General features: G+C 30.9%; 4 protein-coding genes across 5 annotated transcripts in view; 1 reads left to right on the plus strand and 3 right to left on the minus strand.

Moving 5' to 3' along the window:
* Nucleotides 1-444: 444 nt before the first annotated feature.
* On the minus strand, nucleotides 445-4987 carry LOC117791600 (SCY1-like protein 2). Its single transcript, XM_034631390.1, has 6 exons — nucleotides 4756-4987; nucleotides 4089-4688; nucleotides 2684-3559; nucleotides 1662-1881; nucleotides 1404-1592; nucleotides 445-1344 (listed from the first exon to the last, which is right to left on the minus strand). Exons 1-6 carry the CDS (start codon nucleotides 4880-4882, stop codon nucleotides 801-803), a joined length of 2556 nt encoding a protein of 851 aa, XP_034487281.1. The 5' UTR covers nucleotides 4883-4987; the 3' UTR covers nucleotides 445-800.
* Nucleotides 4988-5656: 669 nt separating this feature from the next.
* On the minus strand, nucleotides 5657-6266 carry LOC117789548. The gene is made up of 3 exons (XM_034628578.1): nucleotides 6241-6266; nucleotides 5865-6182; nucleotides 5657-5809 (listed from the first exon to the last, which is right to left on the minus strand). The coding sequence occupies exons 2-3, from the start codon at nucleotides 6162-6164 to the stop codon at nucleotides 5657-5659; spliced, it is 453 nt and encodes a 150-aa protein (XP_034484469.1). The 5' UTR covers nucleotides 6165-6182; nucleotides 6241-6266.
* A 2248-nt stretch (nucleotides 6267-8514) lies between these two features.
* Nucleotides 8515-9178, minus strand: LOC117789549. Its single transcript, XM_034628579.1, has 3 exons — nucleotides 9128-9178; nucleotides 8729-9046; nucleotides 8515-8667 (listed from the first exon to the last, which is right to left on the minus strand). The coding sequence occupies exons 1-3, from the start codon at nucleotides 9176-9178 to the stop codon at nucleotides 8515-8517; spliced, it is 522 nt and encodes a 173-aa protein (XP_034484470.1).
* An 8259-nt stretch (nucleotides 9179-17437) lies between these two features.
* Nucleotides 17438-27101, plus strand: part of LOC117790232 (fatty acyl-CoA reductase wat) — a 43695-nt gene continuing 34031 nt past the window's right edge. Inside the window, exon 1 of one of the 2 annotated variants that reach the window (XM_034629587.1) lies at nucleotides 17438-17813. The gene's annotated coding sequence lies outside the window, so the exon portion shown is untranslated. The remainder of the gene's footprint in view (nucleotides 17814-27101) is intronic. The other variant, XM_034629588.1, reaches the window with a different exon arrangement.

Raw genomic sequence — 27101 nt, forward strand, 5'->3', positions numbered from 1 at the left:
AAACATTTTTTAGGGCTAGTAATGTATTTCAACAACTCAAAATCCCATTGAAAGTATTTTAATTTTGTTGCAGATTTAATATATTAAATAAATAAATGAATGTATAAAAAAAGAAAGTCACCGGTTTTTATTTTATTTTGATTATATGTTTTTTTGATTTATTTATATATTTTAAAAAATTCAATATTCCATTGAAAGTGTATATTAGTTTTATATCCAGCTTTTAGAAAAACTTTTAAACAACTAACTAGATATTTAGTAGCAATGAAAATTTAAATAAAATACTTAAATGGGTCAAAGATCCCAACTAAAATAACTAATAATTTAGTTGTAGGGAAAACTATTATTAACTAAAAAAAAGACTCAATAAAAATTCCCAGCACTTAATGTATGATGAAATGCAAATGAATGCAAATAAAACTATAGTTATTTTTTAAATTGTTTGATTATATACGCAAGGATAAGTATATTTTAACTAATTTGTGTACTTTAAATACACTAAGGAGCAAATTGCACATTTGTATATGTATTTATTATGTATAATAATAGTAGGTTGTTTGACTTTTTGGCCTAGACTAACAATAAATTACATAAAAATACATTCGTACATTATTGAATTGATATTTTGTTGAACGTTGCAACGAGCAAAACTTGACTAACTAAACACACGCACACAGACACACTCTTAACACACAGACATTCATGCATTAAAATTAACATTAACATTTATAATTTATATATATAATATATGGAATAGTTGTGGTTAAAACATTGGCTACTTGGGAATGTTGTGGTGTTTTTTAGTTCAAGAAATTAAGTATGTCCTGCTGTGAGAGCATATTTAAATTTTTACTATCTGTCGACTGTGTTAGCTGTGTTTGTGGCATCAACGTGGCTGTGGGCGTGGCAGTTGCGCCCATATTCATAGGCTTGTTTAGGCCAAGATTCATGCTGTTGTTGGCTGCATTGTAACCCGTTGGATAAATGTAGTTGACTGTCGACTGTTGTAGTGTATACATTGTATTATTGGGTTTATTTACTGCCTGGTTGGTTTGGTTGGAACCAAATGGATCTAAGTCGTCCAGCGAGTTGAAGTTATTGTTGTTGTTGCTATTGTTGCTGGCTTGTGGAGACGCTAATATATGATTCATAACCAAGGGATTTGCGCTATGCCAATTGTTGCTATTGTTGCTGCTGGGCATAGTTAGCTGCGGAGTTGTTCCTGCTGCTGCAGTTGCTCCAGGTGTTGTTTGGTTTATGGCCAAACTGCTCAGATTGCTCTGCATTAAAGAGCTGAACATGTCCGGCTTTGTGGCTGCCTCATTCGCTGTATTGTGCGTTATTCTGCAAATATGACAAAATATTAGTTAAATACTCTTATAAATTATGACTGCTTTAACTACTTAAGCTGTTCCTTGGTCTTGACAGGCGCCAATGTAGGTGCTACGGCTTTTGGCGCTGTCTGTCCCACACTGAAACCGGAGAACATATCATCATCGCCCTTGTCGCCATTGCTGACCCCAAAACTGGACGTATTGGAGTGCGTATTATTTTCCATTTCATTGGCCAGTATTTCGGAAGCTTCCTTAGGTCTAAATGAGCAAAAAAAAAACATTCCTTAAATATATATTTTTATTTATAAATTTCAAGAGTTCTCTTACTTGTTGTCTCGCTGTATTGTGGACAATTGCTGCAGCTTCTCGCGTTGCTCCTGCTCCACTCTGCCCAGCATCTCTTTGATCAGCGTTATGATTGTATTGAATTGCGCTATGGTCAGTCCATTCTCCACGCTTAGTGGCACCAGGAAGGGTATACATTTGTGAGCCATCACATCCTTGGTTATGCCAAGTTTGGTGTTCGTCATGGCGATTTTATAAATGCCTGCAAAGAAGTTTCCAAAAACATTTCTGATTATCGTTTTAAAATTAAAGCTATAAAATAAAAATGTTAAGTTCATTTGCATTAATAAATAAATCAAAAAATTCTTATTTTTGATTTGAATACCAATTAAATTTATATATTTTTTGTTATTAAAAAAAGTGTCAAGGAGAAAGTATGAAAAAAATGGACAGTGATGGAAAAACTAAGAATTTGATGCAGAATCAAAAAAAAGAGAGAGACAGCTTAAAATTTTTGAAACAGTATCAAGGGAAAGTATGAGAAAATGGACAGAGATCGAAAGTATGAATATGGACTGTGATCCAAAAAAATTTAATTTTTCAATTTTAGTGCAGAATTAAAAAAGAGGTCAAATAATGATATTTTGCAAGGAAATCGGCTCATTCTTCACAAAGTTATGACAGTTTAAAATTTAAAAAAAAGTGTCAAGTAAAACTATGAAAAATTGGAGTAACATTTTTTTTAAAATTTGATGTAGAATAAAAATAGAGTCCAAATAATGAGGGGAAATTATGAAAAAAAGGGACAACAATCAACAATATAGAATAAATAATATATCCAATATTGATGCAGCATAAAATATGGTAAGAGGCCAAACAATGATAAAATTGATATTTCGTATGAAAAAGATATGATAGTTTGAAGTTTTTTTTATAAAATTTACAGTAATGGAAAGATATAATTTATCAATTTTGATGCTAAGCCAAATTAGGATAGATTTGTTGATATTATACTTATAGAAGTAAAAGTCTATAGTATAATATTAGTATATTTAGTTATTTACCTATTATGGCCATTACAATTGCGGGTTCCCGACTTTGTATAAGCTGCAAGAACGGCAAAATCTCATCCAAAACTAGCCACTTGTCCAGGTTCTCGAGCAATTTGCCAATCGAAATCAAACAGTTGACTTTCACCGAAACATTATTGCTGTGCAGGCAGAGTTTTTTGATTCGTGGTATAACAGCATTTTTCATGGCATTATAATCGATGAGAGTGGAGAAAGTGGGCAGAACACCGAGACAGAGTTCCTGAATTTGTGGCATATCGCATTCCAGCGAACGATACAACAATGGAAGCACACTTTGCTTCACTTCCTCCGCCGGCGTGAGCTTCAGCAGCAAATCCATCTTTTGCATAAATATCAACAAAATCTGTATGGGATCGGTGAGCTTAAAAATGGGCTTGAGATGTGGCAATATATGATCACAATATTCCCGCTGACTGCTCATTTCGGCAATCAATAGCACATTGGGCAGCACAAATGGAATCATTGGCGAATTGACAAACTCCTTGATTAAATATGGTAATATGGAGTGTAAATTAACGCGATGCGGCAACGTTGGTATTATTTGTGGCAGACCCTTGTAGAATTTCGATTTCTGCAGATTATCCCACTGATACAAGGAGTCCAAATAGCTGAGTGTCTTCACGCCCACATCCTGAAAGTATGCAATCTGTTTCAGCTCATGCAATTTGGGCCGCAAACTGGCGCTGGGATGCAACAGGGCCTTTAGACTCTCCGTTAGCTCATTGGGAACCGTATTCATGGCCGGATACTTGCGTTGATTCAGCTCGTTGGCATAACGCCGGAAGCCACTGTAATCGCTGCCAAACATCTTCAAAGGTTTGCCGGAGTAAATCGTAAAGATAAGAACGCCTGCAAGCAAAGTGTGAAGAGTTAACAAAAACTTAAAAATATGTGCTTTTTGAAATTTTAGAAAATGGTACTAAGAAAAATTTCCTAATAATATTAGAATACGAAAATTTTGAAATTAAAATTAGGATACCAAAATTTAGAATTCTTTTATTTTAAAATAAAAACCAGGAAAGGCTTAAATTAGAAATTATGGAAAAATATGAAGAAATCAGTACAAAAATATTGTGAAGCTAAAAATTAGGAAAGAACAAAATAAAGAATATTGTTATTTGGAAACAAAAATTGGTGAAGTAAAAATTAGGAAAAGTTTAAAACAAAAAGTTATTTTTCAAAATCGAGCGATATTTGAATTTTTCTAATTTTTCTTGATGAGCATCAACAGCCGAGTCGATATAACAAAAAAATCTCAGAGACTATAAGGGATAGAGTAGCCAAGTTTCGCACACATATTTTAATAGGTTCCACGCGAAATACTTTTATTCCTGTTGTAAACTAATGTTAGTAAAAAGTTAAGATTGTGTGTGCTTACCCAGCGAGAAGAGATCACTGTCGGGTGTGTTGATACTGTTCAGGGCCAGCTCGGGTGCTGTGTACTCGAGGCTGGGCTGGGCCAGGACATGGAGGGAGGTGCTGTGCTCCCGACACGGCCAATGAGCTGTGCCATTCGTGGACGGCTGATTGGCAATACAGAAATCAAAGCCAAACAGTTTCCAGCTGCGATTCTTATTAATCACAATTGTCTCGGCGCTAATGTTGCGATGCACAATCTTGGCATCGTTGTGCAGAAACTGCAGACCATCGAATAGCTGCAGCAGACCATGTCGAATCTCCACATCATAGAGTTTCCGATCGGAACGCACCGAATCACCCACAACATTGGCGAGAGAGGCAAAAACGGGTTCAGTGGCAAAGGCCAAGGAATCGCGACTCTCCTCGAGCGGATGCTGTACAGTGAGCACATGTGGATGACGTATCTTGGTCAATTGCTGGACACCACGTCGCAGTGTCTCCAGCATCGTTTCCCGATCATCTTTGGACCAGCGCTCCAAACATTTCTTCTCAAACACAAACACTGATACTTCCTGCTTTGTGCTCTTCTTGTGCCCATTGTAAACCTTCCACATGAGTCCTGAAATTATATGTAAATCAATGAAATACACTCACATATGTTACTTATTTATTATTCCCATACTTACCCACACCCGCTGTGCAAACCTGTTCCAAGACTTCATACTCCCGTGTTACATTGTTGCCAGGCAGCACTCCTGACAACTGCGACACTGTTTGCACTGCCGACGAGTAGAATTTGTTAATCACATCCATTATCACACAACAGAACCACAAATTTCGAACAGATGAGCAGCCTTTTTTTTTTTGCAACAATCCACCGAGTGTGTGTTTTTCTTTTTGCCAAATTCTTTTTGTTTTAGTAATCAATAGAGCAGGGTTGTTGAAATTGCACTCACATATCGATATATCGATACATCTTTTTGCGTGACGTTTTCTGTATCGATGAATTTATGCGATATTCTTAGATATTATTGATGACAAGTTTAATGTCGCGTCCAGATATTTGTATCATCGATATTTTTAACAATATTAAGTAAATGCTTACAAAAATTCTGCAATTCTTCTTACAAAATATCAAGTAAAAATTATATATATTTTTCAAATCAAAATATTTTCAAAATATCACAAAATCCACCAAGTTCCAAAGCTATCTAATTGAATTGTTGTTTAAAAATTATATTTAAATTGCGCGCAATAAAAATTAGAGCAAATGAGCAAATAGTTTAATCTAATTGTTCGATACATTTCTATATATACCAATTTATGAACAGTACATCGTTCATGCACCATCGAATTCACATATTGATACCCCTGCTACTGCAGTTAAATAACAGTTAAGTTTATATTAAGTAATGATATTTTTTTGTTATATATTTACAAATCTAATTATAATATAGTAACATTATTTACGCTCAAATAGATATGTTTGCTTTAATTTGCATTGATTTATTTTGTGACACATGAGTGATTCATAAAACGCAAATAAATAGAATATGTCACTTAATATATTTTTATTTTATGAACATATTAAAAATCCTCTATAAATGTAAAGTAAACATTTGTAACGAATTGAATTTTTTCATAGAATTTCCAGGTCATTAGCAGCACATAGTCGCCAGTTGGCATCACATGCGGTAGTTTATCGACCGTCGGATAAAAGCCCGATATAACTTGTTTGCCCTGTAAGATACAAATAAAATATTTTACTTATTTTTTAAATTTTCTCACTACTTACCATAAAGGGACACGAATGGTTAATATTTGAAAAATCTTTGAAGAGATCATAAACCACCTTGGCTACCTTATTTTTTTTGGACTTTAAAAACTGGCAAACATCAAAATTGATGTCAATAACCCACGGCTTGAATCCATTAGCCCGTTTTTGAACTTGTAGTCGCAAAGTAATGGAATTGGTGGGTTGTAAAAATGTTGCAAATAAATTTAGAATTGTTTTATTGCGTTGCAATGCGTGAAGTCGACAGGACTCGAATGTAACCCACGATTTATTCTTAGATTCACAAACAGCGTTTGTCATTTTAAATACAACTCCATTCTGCAATTAGAAAACTTGTAAAATATTTAAAAAACACAACAGAATTAATAGTTCCTACGTTAATTTGTAAAATAATTAAAAAAGTCAGCAATCGTATTAATATTGACACTTTGCAACTCATTGCGATATTTACTGACTGAAGTTATAGATTCAAGTGATGGATTCTGATTTAGTATATTTATTTTATAAATGGTCATATACTTTAGTAATTTTATGTTTACTTTGATCCGATTTTATGGGAAGCTCTCGTTGGTCATTAAAAGTATATTAGCATTAATGATAGATGTTTCGCATTTAACGTCGTAGGTAATTGGCATTTAATATCGTAAAACTCTGAATTATATTTATGCATATTAAGAACGAATTAAATGTTAAATGTTGATAGTTGCCAGTTAAATCAATAATTGATAGTTGTTTAGTAAATAATTAAAACAGGGAATCAAATCGAAACAAATATTGGTTACGGTTTCGGTTCCGGTACATCTCGAAATAACTATTTCAGTTTTTTTCTCTCGATTCCGGTAACGTTACATAACGGGACAACAAATCAATTTTGAAACATTTTTAAATGTTAAGATGTCGTTTTATAATAAATATGACATGGAAATAAATAGCTAGACCTAGAGCAAAAAAATGTTTTCAACGTATCGAAATTTGGATGATAGATGGCTTAGTATCCAAAAAAAATCAAATTCTCTAGATGATAAAAATTTAAATGCAGAATCAATTTGGGGGCCAAATCATGATCAAAATGACATTCCGCTTGGAAATCTGATTATTTTTGATGAAGTTATGAGAGATCAAAGTTATTGAAAAAGTGTCAAGGGGTAAGTATGGAAAATTGGGTGATAGATGGCTTAGTATCCAAAAAATATCAAATTCTCTAGATGATAAAAATTTAAATGCAGAATCAATTTGGGGGCCAAATCATGATCAAAATGACATTCCGCTTGGAAATCTGAATATTTTTGATGAAGTTATGAGAGATCAAAGTTATTGAAAAAGTGTCAAGGGGTAAGTATGGAAAATTGGATGATAGATGGCTTGTATCCAAAAATATCAAATTCTCTAGATGATAAAATTTAAATGCAGAATCAATTTGGGGCCAAATCATGATCAAAATGACATTCCATACAAATCTGATTATTTTGATAAAGTTATGAGAGATCAAAGTTATAGAAAAAATGTCAAGGGTTAAGTATGGAAAATTGGATGATAGATGGCTTAGTATCCAAAAAATATCAAATTCTCTAGATGATAAAAATTTAAATGCAGAATCAATTTGGGGGCCAAATCATGATCAAAATGACATTCCGCTTGGAAATCTGATTATTTTTGATGAAGTTATGAAAGATCAAAGTTATAGAAAAAATGTCAAGGGTTAGGTATGGAAAATTGGATGATAGATTGCTTAGTATCCAAAAAATATCAAATTCTCTAGATGATAAAAATTTAAATGCAGAATCAATTTGGGGGCCAAATCATGATCAAAATGACATTTCGCTTGGAAATCTGATTATTTTTGATGAAGTTATGAGAGATCAAAGTTATTGAAAAAGTGTCAAGGGGTAAGTATGGAAAATTGGATGATAGATGGCTTAGTATCCAAAAAATATCAAATTCTCTAGATGATAAAAATTTAAATGCAGAATCAATTTGGGGGCCAAATCATGATCAAAATGACATTCCGCTTGGAAATCTGATTATTTTTGATAAAGTTATGAGAGATCAAAGTTATTGAAAAAAGTGTCAAGGGTAAGTATGGAAAATTGGATGATAGATGGCTTAGTATCCAAAAAATATCAAATTCTCTAGATGATAAAAATTTAAATGCAGAATCAACTTGGGGCCAAATCATGATCAAAATGACATTCCGCTTGGAAATCTGATTATTTTTGATGAAGTCATGAGAGATCAAAGTTATTGAGCATTCAAAGCATTCAAGCGGAATGCCATATTGATCATGATTCGGTCTCTTAATTCATACTGCTTTCAAATTTTGTGTATTTAGAAACTTTAATTTATTTTTTGGTTACCATAGCCAAGATTCGAAATTTTAAAAATTCAAAATTTTGAGTCTCAAGTTTTAACTTATAATCAACTCCTTTTATCGTATATAGTGTAAAACAACAAATATATTTGGTTCTTAGAGGTTTATTTTTTTTTTGTAAAAAAACATGTCAATTAGATCCAAAACTTAACCAGATATCGATCTTGTCAATTTGATCATTATTTCGCATATACAAATAAATAGATAAGCAAATTTTTTTTTCGTTGAATATTTAGCAAAGACATGTGTAATTTTATTGAAATATTATTATATGTGAATATTTTATAAATCCTCTACAAAAGCGAAATAGAAATTGGTAGATGCTTGCGGCTTCTTATTGAATATCCAAGTTAAAAGTAACAAATAATCGCCAGTTGGAATTGGAGTGGGAAGTTTTTCATGTCTTAAGTAAAAATCTTTTACCAATTGTTGTCCCTATGAATTTAGACAAATGTAAGACTATATATTCAATTGGGAATTTTCAATAAGGACTCACCACATAGGGACATGTGTGATTGAGGGTTGAATATTCCTTGAATAGTTCCCAGACAAGTTTAATGAGAGGATTATTTCTACGGCGTATAAACTCACAGCCATTGAAGGTAACACTATATAGCCAAGGTTTATAGCCATTGGCTCTCTTCATTAGTTGGCCCTTAATGAATACATCATTAACTGAATAATGCAGGGTGACATTTATATTAAGATGGACTTTGTCACGACTCACAGCTTTCAATCGGCACAAATGAAACTCCAGCCAGGTTTTATTAAACGATTCGCAGACGGCATTTGTCAACTTGAAAACAATTGCATTCTGTAAATAAGACAAAATATATTCTTTAATTATTATTATCAGACAGAATTCCTTAATTTCGATTTCGTTTTCGTTTCCTACACTTTGTAAATGCAGCAGTAATAAAATTAAAATTCTCAGTCGACTTTTCATCTCGATGCGCTTTTCTCGTTTGGCTTAAAATTTGGTTTGGTTTGGTTTGTATTTGGTCAACAATACAATTAACTTCATGTGCTGCCAACATTTGTCTGTGGTAATCTTTTTTCAATTAACTGCAATTAAACTGTTTAATAGCCATTAACTAGACACGGTATTTATAACAGCACATAATCATTTTCGCTGGCTTCACTCAATTGGGTTCAAATTTTCAAACATTAGCACAACTTAAATGTATTTTTTATTAATATTCCTTATAAATATGTACGCATATATATTTATTGAAATTTATTTTAAAATTAGTCCAGCTAGACTTGGATTTATAGTCGCTCCGAAAAGTATGCTTTACATTTTAAAATGAAGCTTACAATTCCCTTTTATTGACGCTTGTAGCGTATATTTTTATCATATATAAAATGTGTGTTACCTTATTAAAAATGTGAATTTCTTACGAATAAAAAAGAAAAAAGAAAGAAAAAAGAAAGAAAAAAAATCAAATTTTTAAATAGTTTTATTTATTGGATTAAAAAAAGTTTTGTATTGTAATATTTTATAGTAATTCTTATATATGTATTTGTAGTAAAAAATATCTTCAATCCCAGAAGACACTCAAGTTATTTAGATACGTGAATGAAATTGAAAGTTAGTGAATTTTTTTTGAGTATCTCTTGTTTTTATGCGGTATATAGTGTTATTTTAATGGAATTCAGGAAGCATCTTTAATTGCATAGAGTAGCTGACCTTTTTGTTACGCAAAATGCTTAAGACTATAATAATATTTTTTATGAGCTTTAAGTCACAAAGCGTTAAAATGGCAATTATCCATAGAGTTTAAAAGTAGATGCATGTATTGCTGAAATAAATAATTCTAAAGTCGTTTTTCCAAAAGAACAAAGCAAATACTTATTCTATAAGGTAGCAATTAGCCTAACCATCTTACTCAGATGTCAAATAAATATCAGAGTACACTTCATTGAATTCCAAGCGCATTTAAAGAGTTTTCTCTTCACTCAGTTTGCATTTCTTCAAAGCTATCAAGTAGAAACACACTCTTTGCACTCCTCTTCATATTTGTTTTTCCATCTCTTTTCTTATTTTTTTTGTAAATAAAATATAAAGTAAACATATTATTTGTATGCTTTCTTAATATGCGAGAAATTTATTTGCAACTCTTATGCAGGCAAAGGTTAAACTTATTACATGTATATTTACCCCGTTGAGAATATAAGTGTAGAAAGGTTTTTTTTTTTAAATTGGGTAAACACAAGAACCAGGCATATTTATGGCAATAAAAAGTGTTAGTAAAATTTACAATTAGTTTAATTAAATATTCCTTACTTACATGCAGAAAATTTCTTAAGCTTGGACATGCTTCAAATTTCTTGTGGTTTATACAAAATATATAAACAGAATTAAATCGATTTACCTGCAAAAAATCCCTTTCTAATATATATGGGTATTATAATTTATAATTCAAATTGCGTGGATTCACATAAAATTTACTTAAGCAATTTTTTTAACTGAAACATTTTTAAAAATTCCATGTTTTAAGTTTCCTGCTGCTTAAATCTTGTATTAAATTCATTGTTTAGTTGGGTTATCAACTTGTGACCGCTTAATTGCACTTAAAATGCATTTGTTTACTCGCTAAAATGAATAGTTATCGAGATATTTACACCTATCTCACACACACAGGCACGTGTACACCACGTATACACACACTCACACACACACTCACACACACACTCACACACACACTCACACACACACTCACACAGCTCAATAAATAAAACACTCGAATGCATTTAGAAAAATCGCATTTGGGACTTTATTGGTGCGCCTTTCCCTTCCCCCTTTTTCTTCCATTCGTCCCACCTGAGACCACGTACAGCCCTGCACTATGGGCCACTTGTGCTTTTTCGTGGGACAACAATTTTAATATGGATTTAGAAATTTATGAAATTTTTAGACAAAATTTTGTTTGTTATGGTTTGTCATCGAACCGACTAATAAATTAAGAAAATAACCTTTCTTTTTTGTAAATATACTTAAAAAAAAAAACATACAACTCAAAAATAGAATTTATTTTTTCAAATTCTTAAAATTTTTTTAAAATCTTTTTTAATGTTTAAAAACTTAAAATTAAAAGCTATTTATATCAGACTATTACACAATTACTATAATATTTTTGTATCAATTTTAAAATGTTGATAAAAACGACAATATTGACCAAAAAATAGAAACAAACAAAGGAAATTTTTTTTTTTTTTAGATTTAACAAAATTTCTTTGTTGAATTTTAAGATTTGATATAAACAAAATTTTGTGCTAAAAATACAGACATAGAATTTTAAAGTAAAACTTTTTTTTCAAATTTAATAAATTGTTTTTTCTTGATATTTAAATTTTGATAAAACAAAATTTTTTGCTGAAGATAAGGACAAAAAATGCAATACGAAAATTTAATTTTTTTGATTTAAAGTTTTTTATTTTTAATTGACTTTTTAATGTCGATGAAAACGACCATTTATGCTAAAGAGCAAGTTAGACTGGAAGCGAAGGAACCGCGGAATGAAAAACTCAATGTAAAACAAACTTAATAGACCCCTGTACTTTTCTTTAAGTACGGAATCTAAAAAGAATGATATTTCACCTCAGAAGTGACAAATTATTGCCATCTACTTTTCGCGAATATGGCATTTTGGCCCATTGTGCGGCATATGGAAGCTTAGCTCCGGCTCTAAGCCGTCTGGTGAAAGATGGCAATGCGATGCGAAATGCAGTCGAGTTGTTTGCGCGATTTGTAGCTGTGGCCAATGCCTGAGAACTCGATCTGAATTTCAATGGTTTTTTTTTGGTAGCTGGTTGTTGGTAACTTGTATGTACTGTGTGTTGTTGGCCAAGTGTTGGTAATTTTTGCCGTTCTATCATGACAGGTATTTTTATATGGAGGGAATTAAAGTCGTACGCCGTACGCTCATGTGTTGAGTCATAAAATAAATCAGGCGTCGATGTTAAATCACGCCAATGGAATTGAGACAAGGCATATCCCATTTCCCATATCCCATATCGCATATCGCATATCGAGGGACTCTACGCCCTTGACCCCTCGCTATCTTGAAGAGCACCTGATAATTATCCAGTGACAAGCAGACTTCACTACACACGTCTCTTATTGTGTATCTGTATCTCTTTCTCCCTATACACGGAGAGAAAAAAATGTATTTTTAAAATAAAACAGTTTTATTTTTTTAAAAAGAAAACTTATTAAGCTGAAGTCCTGGACGCCAACGCTCTAAACGAAATAAATAAACTGTAGTATTCCTTTTTTGTTAACGTTAATATAAAATCAATATGATCCAAGTGAAAAACACTTAAAATTTAATATACAATACTTAATTCGCAAAAGATAATAAAATATTTATTATAATATTTTTAAATTTTCAATTCAACTTCTGTAATTTTTTTTTTAATTCCAAAAGTTTCACGTATTTCAAATTTTTTTTTTTTTTTTTTATAAGTTTGACTTTAAGTGATTAACAAAAATATTCAGTAAAAATATTTAAGCTTAGTTTAGTTTAATTTAACACTGACAGTTAAATTAAATTCTATAAAAGTATATGTAATATTAATTATGAACAATTCATAAATGCAATTTTTGTTTGTTAATTAAATACTTTAAATTTATCTATATTCATAATTAATTTATAATATTTAATGTATATTGACTAAAATTTTATATTTCTCGCATAGTCATTATATAGGTTTGTAAAATTTAAATTTTGCAGTCTTTTTCTCTGCGTGTATATGTATCTGTATCTTTCTATGTATATCTATCTTCATTTGCAATGGCAATTACAAAAGCCTTGCCGAAATATTGCTAATTCTGACTTTGACTTTTATATGCTACTCAGATTCGTCTAACTGTCTGTCTGTCTCTCAGTCTGTCTGTCTTGTTGTTTGTTTACTTTTGCGTTGAACTTGGTATTCCAAAGAGACACGATGACTTGTTGAATTTTATAGTTAACATTATTCATCATAATTGCTGATAATAGTCGTCGTCTATCTACTTTTTATACCTCACATCCAATTGCTGTTTGGGTGGCAATTCGCATCTAAAAACGAAGCTAGTTGTATTCAAGAGACCAATTTGTGTTTCAGTTCAGAATTCCTAATTGCCGTATTGTTGATCAGGTATTAGGTATCTTGATTTCCCAACAAATACTTGAATGTAGTTCAATGAGTTCAATCTAATTGGGATTTACGTTTCATTTATCACTGTCAAATGACAGTCACATTAATATCACTCTTTACTTACTATCACCCTACAAAGGGTATTCGAATTATGTCATTAAAAATACAGATGTCACCCATTGAAAAAAGAGTCTCAATAAATGCGTTAAGGATCTTAATAGGATGAACAAAATTTAGTCGGTATACAACTAATTATTTTGCCTACTTGTTTTGAAGCTATCTAGATAAAAGTTAATAAAATTTCAGCTATTTAAATGTTTTTGTGACTATATACCATAATAATAATAAATATAATAATAAAAACAACACAAATAAAAAGCATTATTTACAAACAGTAAAAATAATTTTAATATTTCCGTGTTTATTTTAGAGTTTCGGAGCGACACTTATTTTTGTAATAAAAAATAGTTTAAATTAAAAATGATATATAAATATATACACATATTTTTTTTTTGTCAAATTTTATTAGTTCTTTTTTTATTAAATTATCAAAATATTTATACAGCTTTTTTTTAAGTTACAACTCTTGTTTATTTTTTAAATTTAAAATTAAAGTTCCGTAAGAATTATTATTTTGACTGTAGGAACCCAAAGAACCACAAGCATATCAAGTTTAAACACCATTAAACATCAAAGTGTGTTTTCAAAATTATGCAATAATTATTTTATACTCTTGGGGTTAAAAACTCAAAGATTAAATAAATATGTAAATTTTTCAATTGAATTGGTATCTGTCACTTTACACTCTCTATGACATTATTACTGATTATTTATAGCCTACATTCATAAAAAATATGATAATTAAACTTTGGACTAAATAACATATATAATGCATACTATTTGTAGCCTGATGTGATTATTTATTTTATTTTATTACCGCTTTAATTATTTTTGTATTTTTTTTAAATCGATTGTGATTTGGTGACAGTCTGTAAATAATTGATATTTATTTATAGAAACCGGTAATCGGTCTAAATTTTAACGCATAAAATAAACTTGATTCACATGACCGTAAATATATTAAATATTTGCATATGTATTAAATTTAACAGTTACGAATAATAAACAAATAGCAGATGCAGAATCAATAAACGCAAATAATTCGATATGGAAGCATCATTAAAATACAACAACAAAAACTTTGAGCGATTCAACGACAATAACAATATTAACAAAATTTAATAATTGCGTCTCTTGTTTGTCATTTATTGAGAGAGCGTTATATACATATATATACAGTGACTTACAGCGTATTTGACCCACTATATATTTATTTATGCTTTGTTTTTATTTTATTTATTTTTATTCAGCTTTATTATATAAAAAGCAGAATAAAATAACTATATCATGTTTATGTATTAATTAACATATCTGGGTAGAAATTTCATTTGTATCTACTTCCATTAAAAGATAAATTCATTTACAATATTTAATATGTAATTTATAATATATTAAATAAGCTGCGTGTGCATATAAGTAGTATATATGTATGTACTTACATGTGTCTATATATGTATATACACATGTATTCGTATCTCAGTTTAATAGATTTGTGCGCTTTTGTTGTGTGTTGTGTGTGAAAAGATACAATGACGAGATACAGATACAAACGGCGTAAGAAACAATTACGTGATTGATTGCATTGTCGCGATTAAGGCATTAAGAGTGAGTATACTCAGACATATTCGTACGAGTAGAATGCGAGTATTCACAGAATATAATAATAAAAATGTACACTCAGAGAAAAAATGCATCAATACAACTGTATTACATTTAAGCAGAAAAATAATTAATTTTATTATTTTTAATATTTATATTAATATTTATTTTAAAATTGGACATTAAATAGAAAAATATTAAATTAAAGTCAGTTTGAAAACCTGGGTTCGAGTCCCATTTTGCCTTGCTGAAGAGGAACAGTCATGAATAAAAAAATATGAACCAATAAATAAAAAAATTAATAACAAAAATATTACAAAATGAATCAAATAGAAAAAGTTTCATTTGAAAAATATATTTTGGCAATTACAAAAGTAGTTTAAAATATATAATTGTTTTAACTTTAAGTATATTATATTTAAATACTATAATACATAAATTAAATTAATTTGAAATATAATATAAAATTGAATGAATTCACATTTTCTATTATATAAAAAAATTGCATATTTAACGCAAAATCATAGAAAGCAATAGTTAAATTATAGTGTAAATATTATTTTCGAGAATTTTTCTCCGGGTGTATGTACATAAGTCTAGCAAGAAGCAAAATAAAGAAAAATTACAAAAAATGTGGCTAAATTTATGAGCGTACAACGCCAAACGACGTCTCGGTCGCACAATGCTGGCATACAAATTAGGATTCAAATCTGACGGATGTAGATGCGATTTAATCGGAATAAGATTCAGATTGGGATTGGGTTTGGGTTTGTATACCAGCTGATGATTCAGTTGCTGACTGCAATTACTTGATCTGTAATTGACTTCAAGTCAATATCAAGAGAGGGCCTTTAAGCCAAATAACCATACAAACAGCTGGCCGTGTAGCGTATAACAGTTGCTGCTTTGCTCAGGTAATTAATTAACAGTTTCGTTTACGCTGCCACTGCGACGCCGACTGCGACGGCAACGTTTACTGCAAGTGCGACTGCGACGGCGGCAAAACCAAATCTGGTATTTTTTGTATTCGTTGGTAAATTATTTATTTTATTTTATTTTTTTAAATTTGTAGGATCGCCTATTTTTGCTGACGTAAATTTTAAAGCCAAACTTTGTTAATATTTGTTACAGAATTATTGCAGATGCACTTCTTTTTCATTATATTAAAATGGCTTTTTAAATACTATGACAAAACAAAAATTTTTACAAGAAATGAAGACCAAATTGAGTTAAATTTATAACTTAACTAAAAAGGCTTCGTTTAACGGTTGAGAAGTGATGACAACTTCTAATAATAAGGAAACATAAAAATAAATGTATGAATTTATTATTTTATTAGAAAATTTCCAAAATATGTTTAAAGTTCATTAAATGAATAGCCCTTAAACAATGATTAATTTAACATTCCATTTTAAAGTGAGATAAGTTATGACAAAGTCTTAAAAGTTGACATTTTTCAAGAAATTTAATTAACTACTATAAAAATATTTAAAAAAAAAAGTTTCAAAAATTACCACAATTTGAAGACTTCGAAGCAGGATGACAATTTGAAAATAATAAAATAAAATTAAATTTATAAAATGCACAATCAGTTAAGCTTAATGATAAACGTAAGAAATTTTGGAATTGAGCTTAATAAAGTTATAAGAGATAGAAGACTATGACATATTTTTTTAATGTCTGCTTAAGGTTTCAGTAAATAAGCTTAAAGATATTTTGCCGTCAAATGTGTAAAAGTTATTGTCAAATTCAACAACTGTTGAGATAAAATTTATATATTTTCTATTTTATATTTTTATTTTAGTAGATCTATTTAATTTTTTCCATTTTTTATTTATGTTAGTTTATTTAATGATTTTAATTTAATTTATTTAGTTATTTATTTAATATATTTTATTAATTTTCGTTTTTTATTTAATTTATATATTCTTTTTAGTATCTATATAATTTATTTAAATTTTTGTATATATTTTTTTTTTATTAATTTTATTAATAAGGAAAAAGGTACTTGTTTTTATCAAATATGGTACGAAATGTATAGTATTAGATGGATGGCAATCGTGTTTATAAGCTTGGCTTTTGTCAGCTGACGTCGCTGTCGACGCCAACGGTTGACGCTGCTGTCGACGTCGGACGCGTCATAGACAAGCGCAGCAACCGCAGCGGCGACTGCGACGGACTTGAGAGTTGTTGCTGTTGTTGTAGCTGTTGTAGCTGCGTCAAGTCGCGGTCAGGCCGTTGTTTTGTCCGCGCTGTCCGCGCTGTCAGCGTCAGAGTCAGCGTCCAAGTCGGCGTCAGAGTCGACGTCAGGTGTTGTCGTTTTCGCAAGCCGCCGTCAAGCTGAGTCTGTTTTCGACTGCCTGGCAGCGCGGTTCTGGAACGCGTACAACACAAACAGTTAACAATTTCAAATTTAACAATTTACAATGAACAATTGACTGTCATAAATAAACTCGGTTCGGTGCTTCGCTGGTTTTAGCCAATTTCAATTTGTACGTTTTTCGGAACATTTTTGTGATTGTGCAACTCGATGTGAAAAAACGTGAAAAACTTTCGAAAGTGCGCAGCCAATTGCAGTGAATACTATTTGAATATACTGTACACTGTACAGCTTAACCGACGAATTTTGAGTGGCCAATCCAAAAATTTTGTGTAAACAATACAATTAACTTGGCCAGCTTTAATTTACAGTTCGAATAACTAGCAATTTGGATTGATCCGTGAGTAAGCCAGCTTGTGTATTACCAGCTTACATATCAAACAATTTTCATGATTCATTATATATAAATTTTGGCCAGTTGCCAAAAATCTGTAGAAAAAAAAATAAAAATATGCATGTGAGATATTTCATTGGAATTTACAGTGATTTTTTTCAGCATATAAAAAATAAAAATGATAAAATAAAAGTCAATATTTGCTGCTGAAAATTTAAAGCCTTTGAATTGAATTATGTTTTAGCTGGTAAATTGTTATCAATTATATGCTTACATTTTTCACTTGGGGTGTCAAAAGTATATTAGTTTTTGAAATAATAAAAAACATATTAAAAATGTAAAGGTATAAAAGATTCACTTTACAAATAATAATAGAATACAAATTGTGACATTTATTTAGGCAAGACTAAAAATGTAAGCAAATATAAAACTATAACTTTAAATAAAAAGCTCGAGAATTCTTGTTAAATCATGGAAGCACGTGCTAATCTAAAACTGATTTTGAGGTTCAATTAGTACAGTAAAATCCGCCTATAACAATCTTAAACTATATTTGTAAATTTACAAAACATTGGAAAAAAATCACTTAAAATATTAGAGATAGTTTCGATAAAGAATATAATTTTAATAATATTATACATATTATATATCACTAAGCAAAAGTTCAACAAAGAAAATTCTATATAATTTAAAAACATCAATAAAAAATAAATTTACTAAAGTTTACCTAACAAATATTTTTAGCTTTGACAAATAAATAATAAGTGGGAACTTTAGGCATTGTCTTGGCATAAATACGTTTGACAGGCAAATTAATCATACGCCATGTTGCACAATTTCAATAGAGTTGCTTTAGAATTTTAGGCGATTCTAATTAGTTTGACATATTGTTACTATAGATGTCTATAATAAAAGTGCATGAAGTCAAAATGCTTAATTATTATTATTTTTTTTTTTTTTATTATTTATGCATTTGCCTTGGGCTGCATTCAAAAACACTTAAAATCTTTTGATGTCACGAGTGTATAGAATTATATAGTATGTTCTTGCTGTAAGTAGCTACCAATAAATTTTCAGCTAAGTAAAAAATACTAAAAAACAAAAAAAAATAAAGTTGAAAAAACTTAATCGATGCAAATATTGAATCAAAGTCAAACAGCATTAAACTTGCCGAACTTTGCACAGTGTCTGAAAAAGTTTGTTTTTCCTTTGCAAAAGGCGTAAAAACTGCACACAGACAGAGATAGACGAGCGTGAGTCTGATAGAGAGAGGGAGAAAGAGAGAAGGAGATAGATATTGATGTGGGGCTGAGGTTGAGGCCAAAGTTGGAGCCAAGGCTTTTGGCTAAGGTTTTATGAATGAGCGCAGCGTAGCGCAAATATTTGACAAATCCCGCGAATACGCTGCTTACTTACTGCTTACTTTTCAGCTGTCGTCACGTCAAGATGCGGATTTGGGATTGGGAAAGTCCGAGAAGGAGAAGGTGGATGAGAATGGCAGCAGAACACTGCAACTGTCTGTGAATAATCTACATGCACAGCAGTATATTCTATAATATATATACAGTAACTCACAGCTTATTTGACCCACTACATTTGTAGCTACATCAGTTTTTTATTGAGAATTAATTTCAACTCGATTTTAAATTTACCCAAATCACCTAAAATGAATTATTTTCAAATGTCAATAACATCATAAGTTGTGGATTTTTTTTATTTAGTAAATAAATTCATTCAAAATGTATTTCATGCGTTGTTATTGCATTTTAAAATGAATTTAGGTAAAATCAATAAATTAATAAATTTTTCAAAATTTGTTAACAAATATTTTGACATTTGAATGCATCCAAAGTTCGTTTCAGAAATTGTTTTTGGGTTCTGTGAACTTTGCAAAAATATATAGGTGCATAAAAATAAAATATTTACAAATTGAAGTATAATTAAATTTATTTAAAATTTTTACTGAAAAAAGTCTTTTTTAAAATGAATTCTGAACTATGAAATAAACTTAATTGAGTTCAATAAATTTAAAATGTAATCAACTCATTTGAATTATATATTTAAATATTTGGTAGGAACGAAATTTGGTTTCAGAAATTGCTTTTGAGTTGCTTTTTGTTTTGTTACAGATACTTATATATACATATATGTATATATACTTTCAACTTGGCATTGGCATTGTGTGGTTGAATCAAAATCGGAATTTGAATGCCGTTTTTATCGGGGTGTAATTTATGTTTCGCACCTTGCAGTTTTCATTTCGTTTGCTTCGTTGTTTATGCAATTTGCGAGCTGAGGAAACCAAATGGCGCACAATGCCCAGACTCAGAATCAGAGTCAGACTGAGACTAAGATACAGACACAGATACAGATACAGATGCATTTGAAGACTCAGATACAAATACAAATGCAGAAGGCATAAGACCATACGACGCTAACGAGTGCAGGCGCGTATCTGTATCTTACGGATAGCACGCGTAACACACACAGATACACACACACACACACAGATGCACACATTCAGAAATGCGCCAATTTGTATGCAAGTGGCGTTAATCGTGTAATCCGGCAGCAATGCATTGCACACAGTTGGCAACAGTTCCCCCACAACCCCGCTCTCCACCCCTCACCCCTGCCCCCCCTCTTTTAACCAAGACCCCAAAAATACTTGGGCAATGGCAAAAGCCGAGTCCAAGTCGAGGTCGAGTCGTAGTTACGTGAGATGCGCAATTGTATGAAATTGATTTGTAATCGATAAATGTACGAATATTGCGCTAACGTTTACTTCAACAGACACCCCCCTCCACCCGTCCCACACCTCTTAAAAATAATATTATTTGGTCGACTTGCACACACCAAACTACTTACAAAATACAATTGTATCTTTTGTAGTAATGTAAAATCCAGTGATCGAAATGATTATAATTTTTAAAATAAATATTTTAAAATTACAATTAAAAGTTCATTTTGATAAAAAACTTTAAGAATAACATTAATTTTTAAATGAAAAAAGTTAGATTTTCTAGTAATATTAAAACTCGATGATTACCTTGACAATTTTTAACTAATTAATTTGACTGTTTTGCCAAACGACAAATTGAATCAAAAACAATTATATGAATTTAATAATCTACCTTTTTGTTATTTACTATAATTTTAGATTTAAATAAGTTTTTAAAATTTAATAACAAATAAGTGCAAAAAAATTAAATGATCTTTTATAAACAAACATAATTTAAGTTATTTGAATATTCCAATATATATAAATTAGTGTAACTTTTCCGATTTATTGATATTTTTTAAAATCAAATTTTAAACTCGATGTTCCGTTTGGATTTAAGTACATTACGAAGCTTTTGGTGTGTGCTGAGTTCAAAAGAAATAAAAAATCATTTGCCACTTTAATTATATAGTACCTGGAGCAGCTCTATTGCCTGCTGTTCGAAAAATGGCAAAAATTGAAAAATCAAATACAAGGAAAACCACTTGAACCACAACAACAGTTGCAAGTAGCTGCAGGTTGCAAGTTGCTACTGTTGCTGTTGCTGTTGTTGTTGTTGCTGTTGTTGTTGCAACTATTGACAAGGTCATCGCATGGCTTTTATTTGGGGTCTGTCTCTGCTGGTCGCCATTGAAATTCTAAGCGAATTGTCGACTAGCTAAAGTATTAAACTAGCTGCAAATATATTTACTAGTTGTGGTTGTGTATTTTGTTTTTGTTTTTGTTGTTGTTGTTGTGGTTGCTGTTGTTGTTACTTGTGGCCAAGAGCTTTTGGCATTAACAAGTGTTTAATTGCAATAAATGCACCTGAATACCTTGACTGTGCCTGTGCATGAGCTTGAATCAACTGAAGAGAGCAACTAATTCTAACAGAGACCATACCAATTAGCATATTTTAAATATTATTAATAAAATAAAAATTAATTTAATCAAAGAATAATATAATTACTCATGTTATTTGATCTGCATAAAAGAATGAGGAAATACCAATTTAAATTTCAATTGTTATTTAAGAATCTTTCTTAAAATTAAATTGACAAATAAGCGTCCCCCCTTTGGAATTTTGAAAATTGGAAATTTTAAATCTCAGTTTTTCTTTTAAAATATAATTAGCAAAACAACAAACAGTTGCTTGATTCAAAGTCTGACCAACTTCAAACTTTCATAACTTTATGAAAACTGAACCGATTTTCAAACGGAATGTCATTTTGATCATAACTTGGTCTCTAAATTCATTCTGCATTCAAATTCGATGTTTTTCGTAAAAAAATTATTTCCCTCTGGATCTCGATTTCAATGCTAAGGGTCCCCCCTTTGAATTTTCGAAAATTCAAAATTTTAAATCTCAAGTTTTCACTTTTAATTTACTCCCTATATAGTAATTAGTATAAAACAACACTTTAAATTTGATTCTGAGACATTTCATATTTCTGTAAGAAATCATGTCAAATCTGACAAAAATTTTGACTTGTAAAGTTGCTTGATTCAAAGTCTGACCAACTTCAAACTTCCATAACTTTATTAAAACTGAACCGATTTTCAAACGGAATGTCATTTTGATCATAGTTTGGGCTGTAAATTCATCCTGCATTCAAATTTGATGTATTTCGTAAAAAAAAATATTGCCCTCTGGATCTCGATTTCAATGCTAAGGGTCCCCCCTTTGAATTTTCGAAAATTCAAAATTTTAAATCTCAAGTTTTCACTTTTAATTTACTCCCTATATAGTAATTAGTATAAAATAACACTTTAAATTTGATTCTGAGACATTTCATATTTCTGTGAAAAATCATGTCAAATCTGACAAAAATTTTGACTTGTAAAGTTGCTTGATTCACAGTCTGACCAACTTCAAACTTCGATAACTTTATTAAAACTGAACCGATTTTCAAACGGAATGTCATTTTGATCATGGTTTGGTCTCTAAATTTATTCTGCATTCAAATTTATTTAAATACTTTGGATAAATTTTTTTGCCTAGATCTCGGTGTCGATATCAGCTTGGAATTTCGAAAATTTATTATATCAATTTTTCACTCTTTATCTTGAATTTTTCCGCAACTCAAACCACTTTTATTTGCGCTGCCTGGATAAAAGAGCAGCTGAGATAGAAAAGTGAGGGAAAAGAGAGAAAGAACACACAGAAAGATTGAGAGCTACAATTTTCAGGCTATTAATGTGGCCACTTGTTGGCCAAGAAGCAGCACACTCACAATTTAATTATTTATGTCTTATAAAAGGTTAAACACCTTAAATTCATTCATGTTTCATTTTATTGTCTTATTTTTGGTCTCAATTGTGTCGCATATTCATCTGGTATTTAATAGGCCAAAACTATGAGCACTTACTGCCTGTAACGGTTTCTTAATTATGCATTTGGTCATAAACACTTTGGCCAGCTACGTAAAGCGTTTGCCAGCATAAGCAATTAGGTCATTACCATCTCAGCCCAGTTAGATACGAGTGCCGAGTTTGCCAGGGACCTTGACTAAAACGTGAACATAAAACTGAGATTTGCAGGTCATCAAATGCGTGTGTAGAGCTCTAAGACGGTACTAAGACGGTCCTTGCTAAAGATTATGTGCTGCAGATACCTGTACTCATGGATTGTTAAGGAATCGCTTTTATTTTTTAACTATGCGACTAACCGCATTTTTTCAAGGTGAAGCAATGAATTGATTTCATTACAAAAGCATTGAAATAGTTTGAAACTAAATATGTCTTTTGATTATCCTCAGCAATTTAAGATTTTTATCGCTTAACTAATCAAAATTTAAAATGCACCATTAAGCAATTATTTGCAACAATGCAAAAAGATATGAGTTTTTTGAAAGATTTAATTTATTCAAGGTATTCAAGGTAGTAGACATAAAGCATAATTTATGCATTAAACAATATAGACCACTATATTGTTAAAAAATGTAAACATTTTTAATTCAATATGTATACCATTATTTAATAAAAAAAACAAAATTTAATTTATAACATAAGAATTAAATAATAAAAATAAGCAATCTATGTGTTTTCAGCTGTGTGTCCTGATTAACTGACTGACTGAAAGGCTGAAAGAAGGCTGAAATTTTGACCCAACAGAGCTGGGATTAATTTATAAAACTTATAAAAGATTTATATTTATATTTAGTTGGGTTAATCTAGCTGGTTTTTCTGCTCTCTCTTTCTATTCCCATATTTGAGCTCTTTAGATTACAGAGTTTCCTCTTTTTTTTTTAATTTAAGGTAGGAAATAGGTAAATATACTATTAATTTTAATTAAATATATTTAAATATCTTGAGGTTAAGTTCAAATAGTTGAGCACTTATAGATACAGTTGTGTAGCTTTTAGGTAGCTAATTAAAGACACGCTCATGCATTTAACAGATACAAAAGCGTATGAGTAATAGGAAAACCGAATCGAGTAATGATTTTACCTTTAATTAATTTTATAATTATGTACCTTAATGAACGCGTAATTGAATAATAAACTTCATGTATTTTCTCCACGCTTTTTTAAATGTTTCCAATAATTTTTTTTGTCTTTTATACTATAAAATGTGGACTGACAGAATTGTTGTTGTTGTTGTTGTGTGGGCTTAATTTGTTAACCTTTTAACTTTTGTGCACTTTAGCTGAACCATCGGATAATAAACACGAGCTGCGTCTCATTAAGTAATCACACGGAATATTTCCGCAGCCAATTAAACCTGAAAGCCACGGATGCAAAACATACATGTTCAGACATGTCTGACAGATGGATGGACAACTCTGGCTGAAACAGTTCCAGATACACAGATACAAAGATACACTGATACAATGTTGCAGTTACAGATATAGATACACGCTGTTGGTTAAAACCAAAATACAATTAAATTCGTTTCAGGAAGCATTTATGTAGTTTTGCATATTGTTTTCATTATTTTCTTTTTTTTGTCTTTCCATCGATACACGAAATATTTTAAATAATGGAAATTTAATAAAAAAAGATAATGGTAACAACGTCAGTTTTAACTGGTTTTCCCCCCGTGTCTGGGAACATTTTTTGGGCAGAGTGAGAGAGAACCTGTAAGTGGTAAAACCGGCAGATTTCCGGAAAAACAAAAGTTTTTCCTATTGCGGATTAGTTACGAACGCAACTCGAATGATTGCATCTAATGAGAGCAAAGAGTGCGGTGCGGTGTGGTTTTGATACACCTGTTGCTGGTTACGTTAGATCAGGTAGTTGCACCACAATAAATACCACATCCAAACACATATTTTTATTTTTATTTTTATGTTTTTTTGTTTCTTTTTAAGCTTCAATCAATTGCAGGCTCTACACGTATTTGTGTAAACTGGTTTGACATAATGTTTGTGGCCAAAAACTGACAGACTGATAGGCAGGCTGGCAGACAGGTTCCATAGCCTGATGACATAGCTTGGTCAGTTGACCACAACAAAACACACGCATCGTGTTTGACGCTTTATTAGTCCAGCAACAAGAGGATAAAAAGGCTTATATGATTTTAAAAAATGACTTGCTCTTCTTAAAAACACCGAGAACTCAGAGACTATAAGAATTAGAGCAAATAAATTCAGACCCAAGATTTTTATGCTATGCATGCAAATTGGGTTTATTTTCGAATTTTTACAGACTTTATCAAATTGAACAACAGGAGTAATCTTAAAGTTACAGTCTTAAAATTTGCCGCAGAAAATGTTTGATATTTCCGTGATATTTACTGAAAATTTCATTTCGATCGGTAAATAAAAAAATAAGATAATTAATATTTAGTTATGAAAAGTTTTTTGATTTTTCATTTTATTGTATGTCTGCAAATATGTATTGCCAAAATTAAAAAAAAATAAATACAAACATTTATAATGGCTATAAAATTATTAAAAAATTTTTTTAAATATTTTTCTAACTCATCTATATGTATAATACTCTTTGACCTTACTCATTGATTCACTGACTCATTGAATCACTGGCTTAAATTTTCACACAAGTCGGTACAACTTGGTGTCAAAGTTTACACTTTAAAAAAATGACTTAATAGTTCTTGCGCTACCTCAATCAAACTACTACTATATTTTACATCCTGACAAAATATGCTAAAAATGAAGTTATTATTAATATTTTTTTAATTTATATTTTATTTATGGTGATGGCTAGTGGGCAGCTAAAAGTCGAGCAGCTTTACTGTAGCGTTCTCAGCTTTGAAGTAAGTGTTTGTGGTTGATTGTTTAGTTGGACTCTTACTTGGCTTATTTGTATCTCATGGATACAAATAGTTTGACGTTCGTTGTGTAGCACATTTCAAATGCACATCTACATCTTATTTATTTTTCTTATTTTCTTTTTTTTTTTGGCCACACTTTCGGCTTATTCGGTTCGTTTTGTTTGCACAATTTATGCGCAACAGTCGCCAATGCTGTCGACTGTCGGTTCACAGCCGTTAGACGTTAGCTCGTTTTCTGTTAGCTCGTTTTACTGTTAGACCGTTTCTCCCCTCCCCTCCCCCTTAAAAAAAAAAAAAATAAAGTGCCGCACGCACCGCAACACATCGCAATGTCCCCACTGTACAGTGTACACTGGCTAGCCAAAAATAAATAGCGAAAAGAAGAAAAACTTTGTATCTTTTCCCCAATTTCTAAGCCACAAGGCGTGCGTGCCTCTGTGTGCGCATATTAGCCACAGTGACCACACTCACAGCTACAAGTGTGCATACACTCCCAACAGTGACTCCAATATGTATGTGTATGCATATATATTTTTGGTGGCACCAGTAACTACCACCAACTAAAAACCAACATCATGGTGGCTACCAACTTTCAGCTCGTAAATAAATCAAAGCAATGCCACCCACAGTGGGGCAAATCATTCTAATTTTAAGCAAGCCAATTTTGTAGATGGTTAATTGCTCTGCTTAAAATATTAAATTCATACATTTAAAGCTGGTTTTAATTTTTAGAACCGTTTTTCTCAAAGTTTTCTTAAAGATTATCAATTTTGAATAGTTTTCAAAACCCATCAATAGACAGAGAAAAATCGGACTTTAAAACGATTGCAGATCACAATCACAAAGAAAACTCCTCAACTGAACTGATCATCATAAAATGATTAATTTCTAAGGTAACCTAATTGTTATTTTCTGTTCTTAAACTTATTCAACTTATTGCAGATCAAAATAATGAAGAAAACTCCTCAACAAGTGCCATTACATTTGATATCAATAGTGGGACAAATTTGTTGGACTGATCCTCAAAATATGAATCATATTAAAGTTCACCTTTTTTTCTTTTCCTAACATTTTGT

This window comes from Drosophila innubila (genome assembly GCF_004354385.1).
Source record: "Drosophila innubila isolate TH190305 chromosome 3R unlocalized genomic scaffold, UK_Dinn_1.0 2_E_3R, whole genome shotgun sequence".
Lineage (NCBI taxonomy): Eukaryota > Metazoa > Arthropoda > Insecta > Diptera > Drosophilidae > Drosophila > Drosophila innubila.

Bases quoted from the DNA above. Each gene is read 5' to 3' on its own strand.
- LOC117791600 (XM_034631390.1), bottom strand. From the start codon at position 4,882: ATGGATGTGATTAACAAATTCTACTCGTCGGCAGTGCAAACAGTGTCG. The intron at 4,689-4,755 runs GTAAGTATGGGA...ATATAATTTCAG, and splicing joins GGTTTGCACAGCGGGTGTGG to GACTCATGTGGAAGGTTTAC. The intron at 1,345-1,403 runs GTAGTTAAAGCA...TCATATTTGCAG, and splicing joins AAGACCAAGGAACAGCTTAA to AATAACGCACAATACAGCGA.
- LOC117789549 (XM_034628579.1), bottom strand. From the start codon at position 9,178: ATGAAAAGTCGACTGAGAATTTTAATTTTATTACTGCTGCATTTACAA. The intron at 9,047-9,127 runs GTAGGAAACGAA...TCTTATTTACAG, and splicing joins TACTGCTGCATTTACAAAGT to AATGCAATTGTTTTCAAGTT. The intron at 8,668-8,728 runs GTGAGTCCTTAT...CTAAATTCATAG, and splicing joins ATCACACATGTCCCTATGTG to GGACAACAATTGGTAAAAGA.
- LOC117789548 (XM_034628578.1), bottom strand. From the start codon at position 6,164: ATGACAAACGCTGTTTGTGAATCTAAGAATAAATCGTGGGTTACATTC. The intron at 5,810-5,864 runs GTAAGTAGTGAG...TGTATCTTACAG, and splicing joins ACCATTCGTGTCCCTTTATG to GGCAAACAAGTTATATCGGG.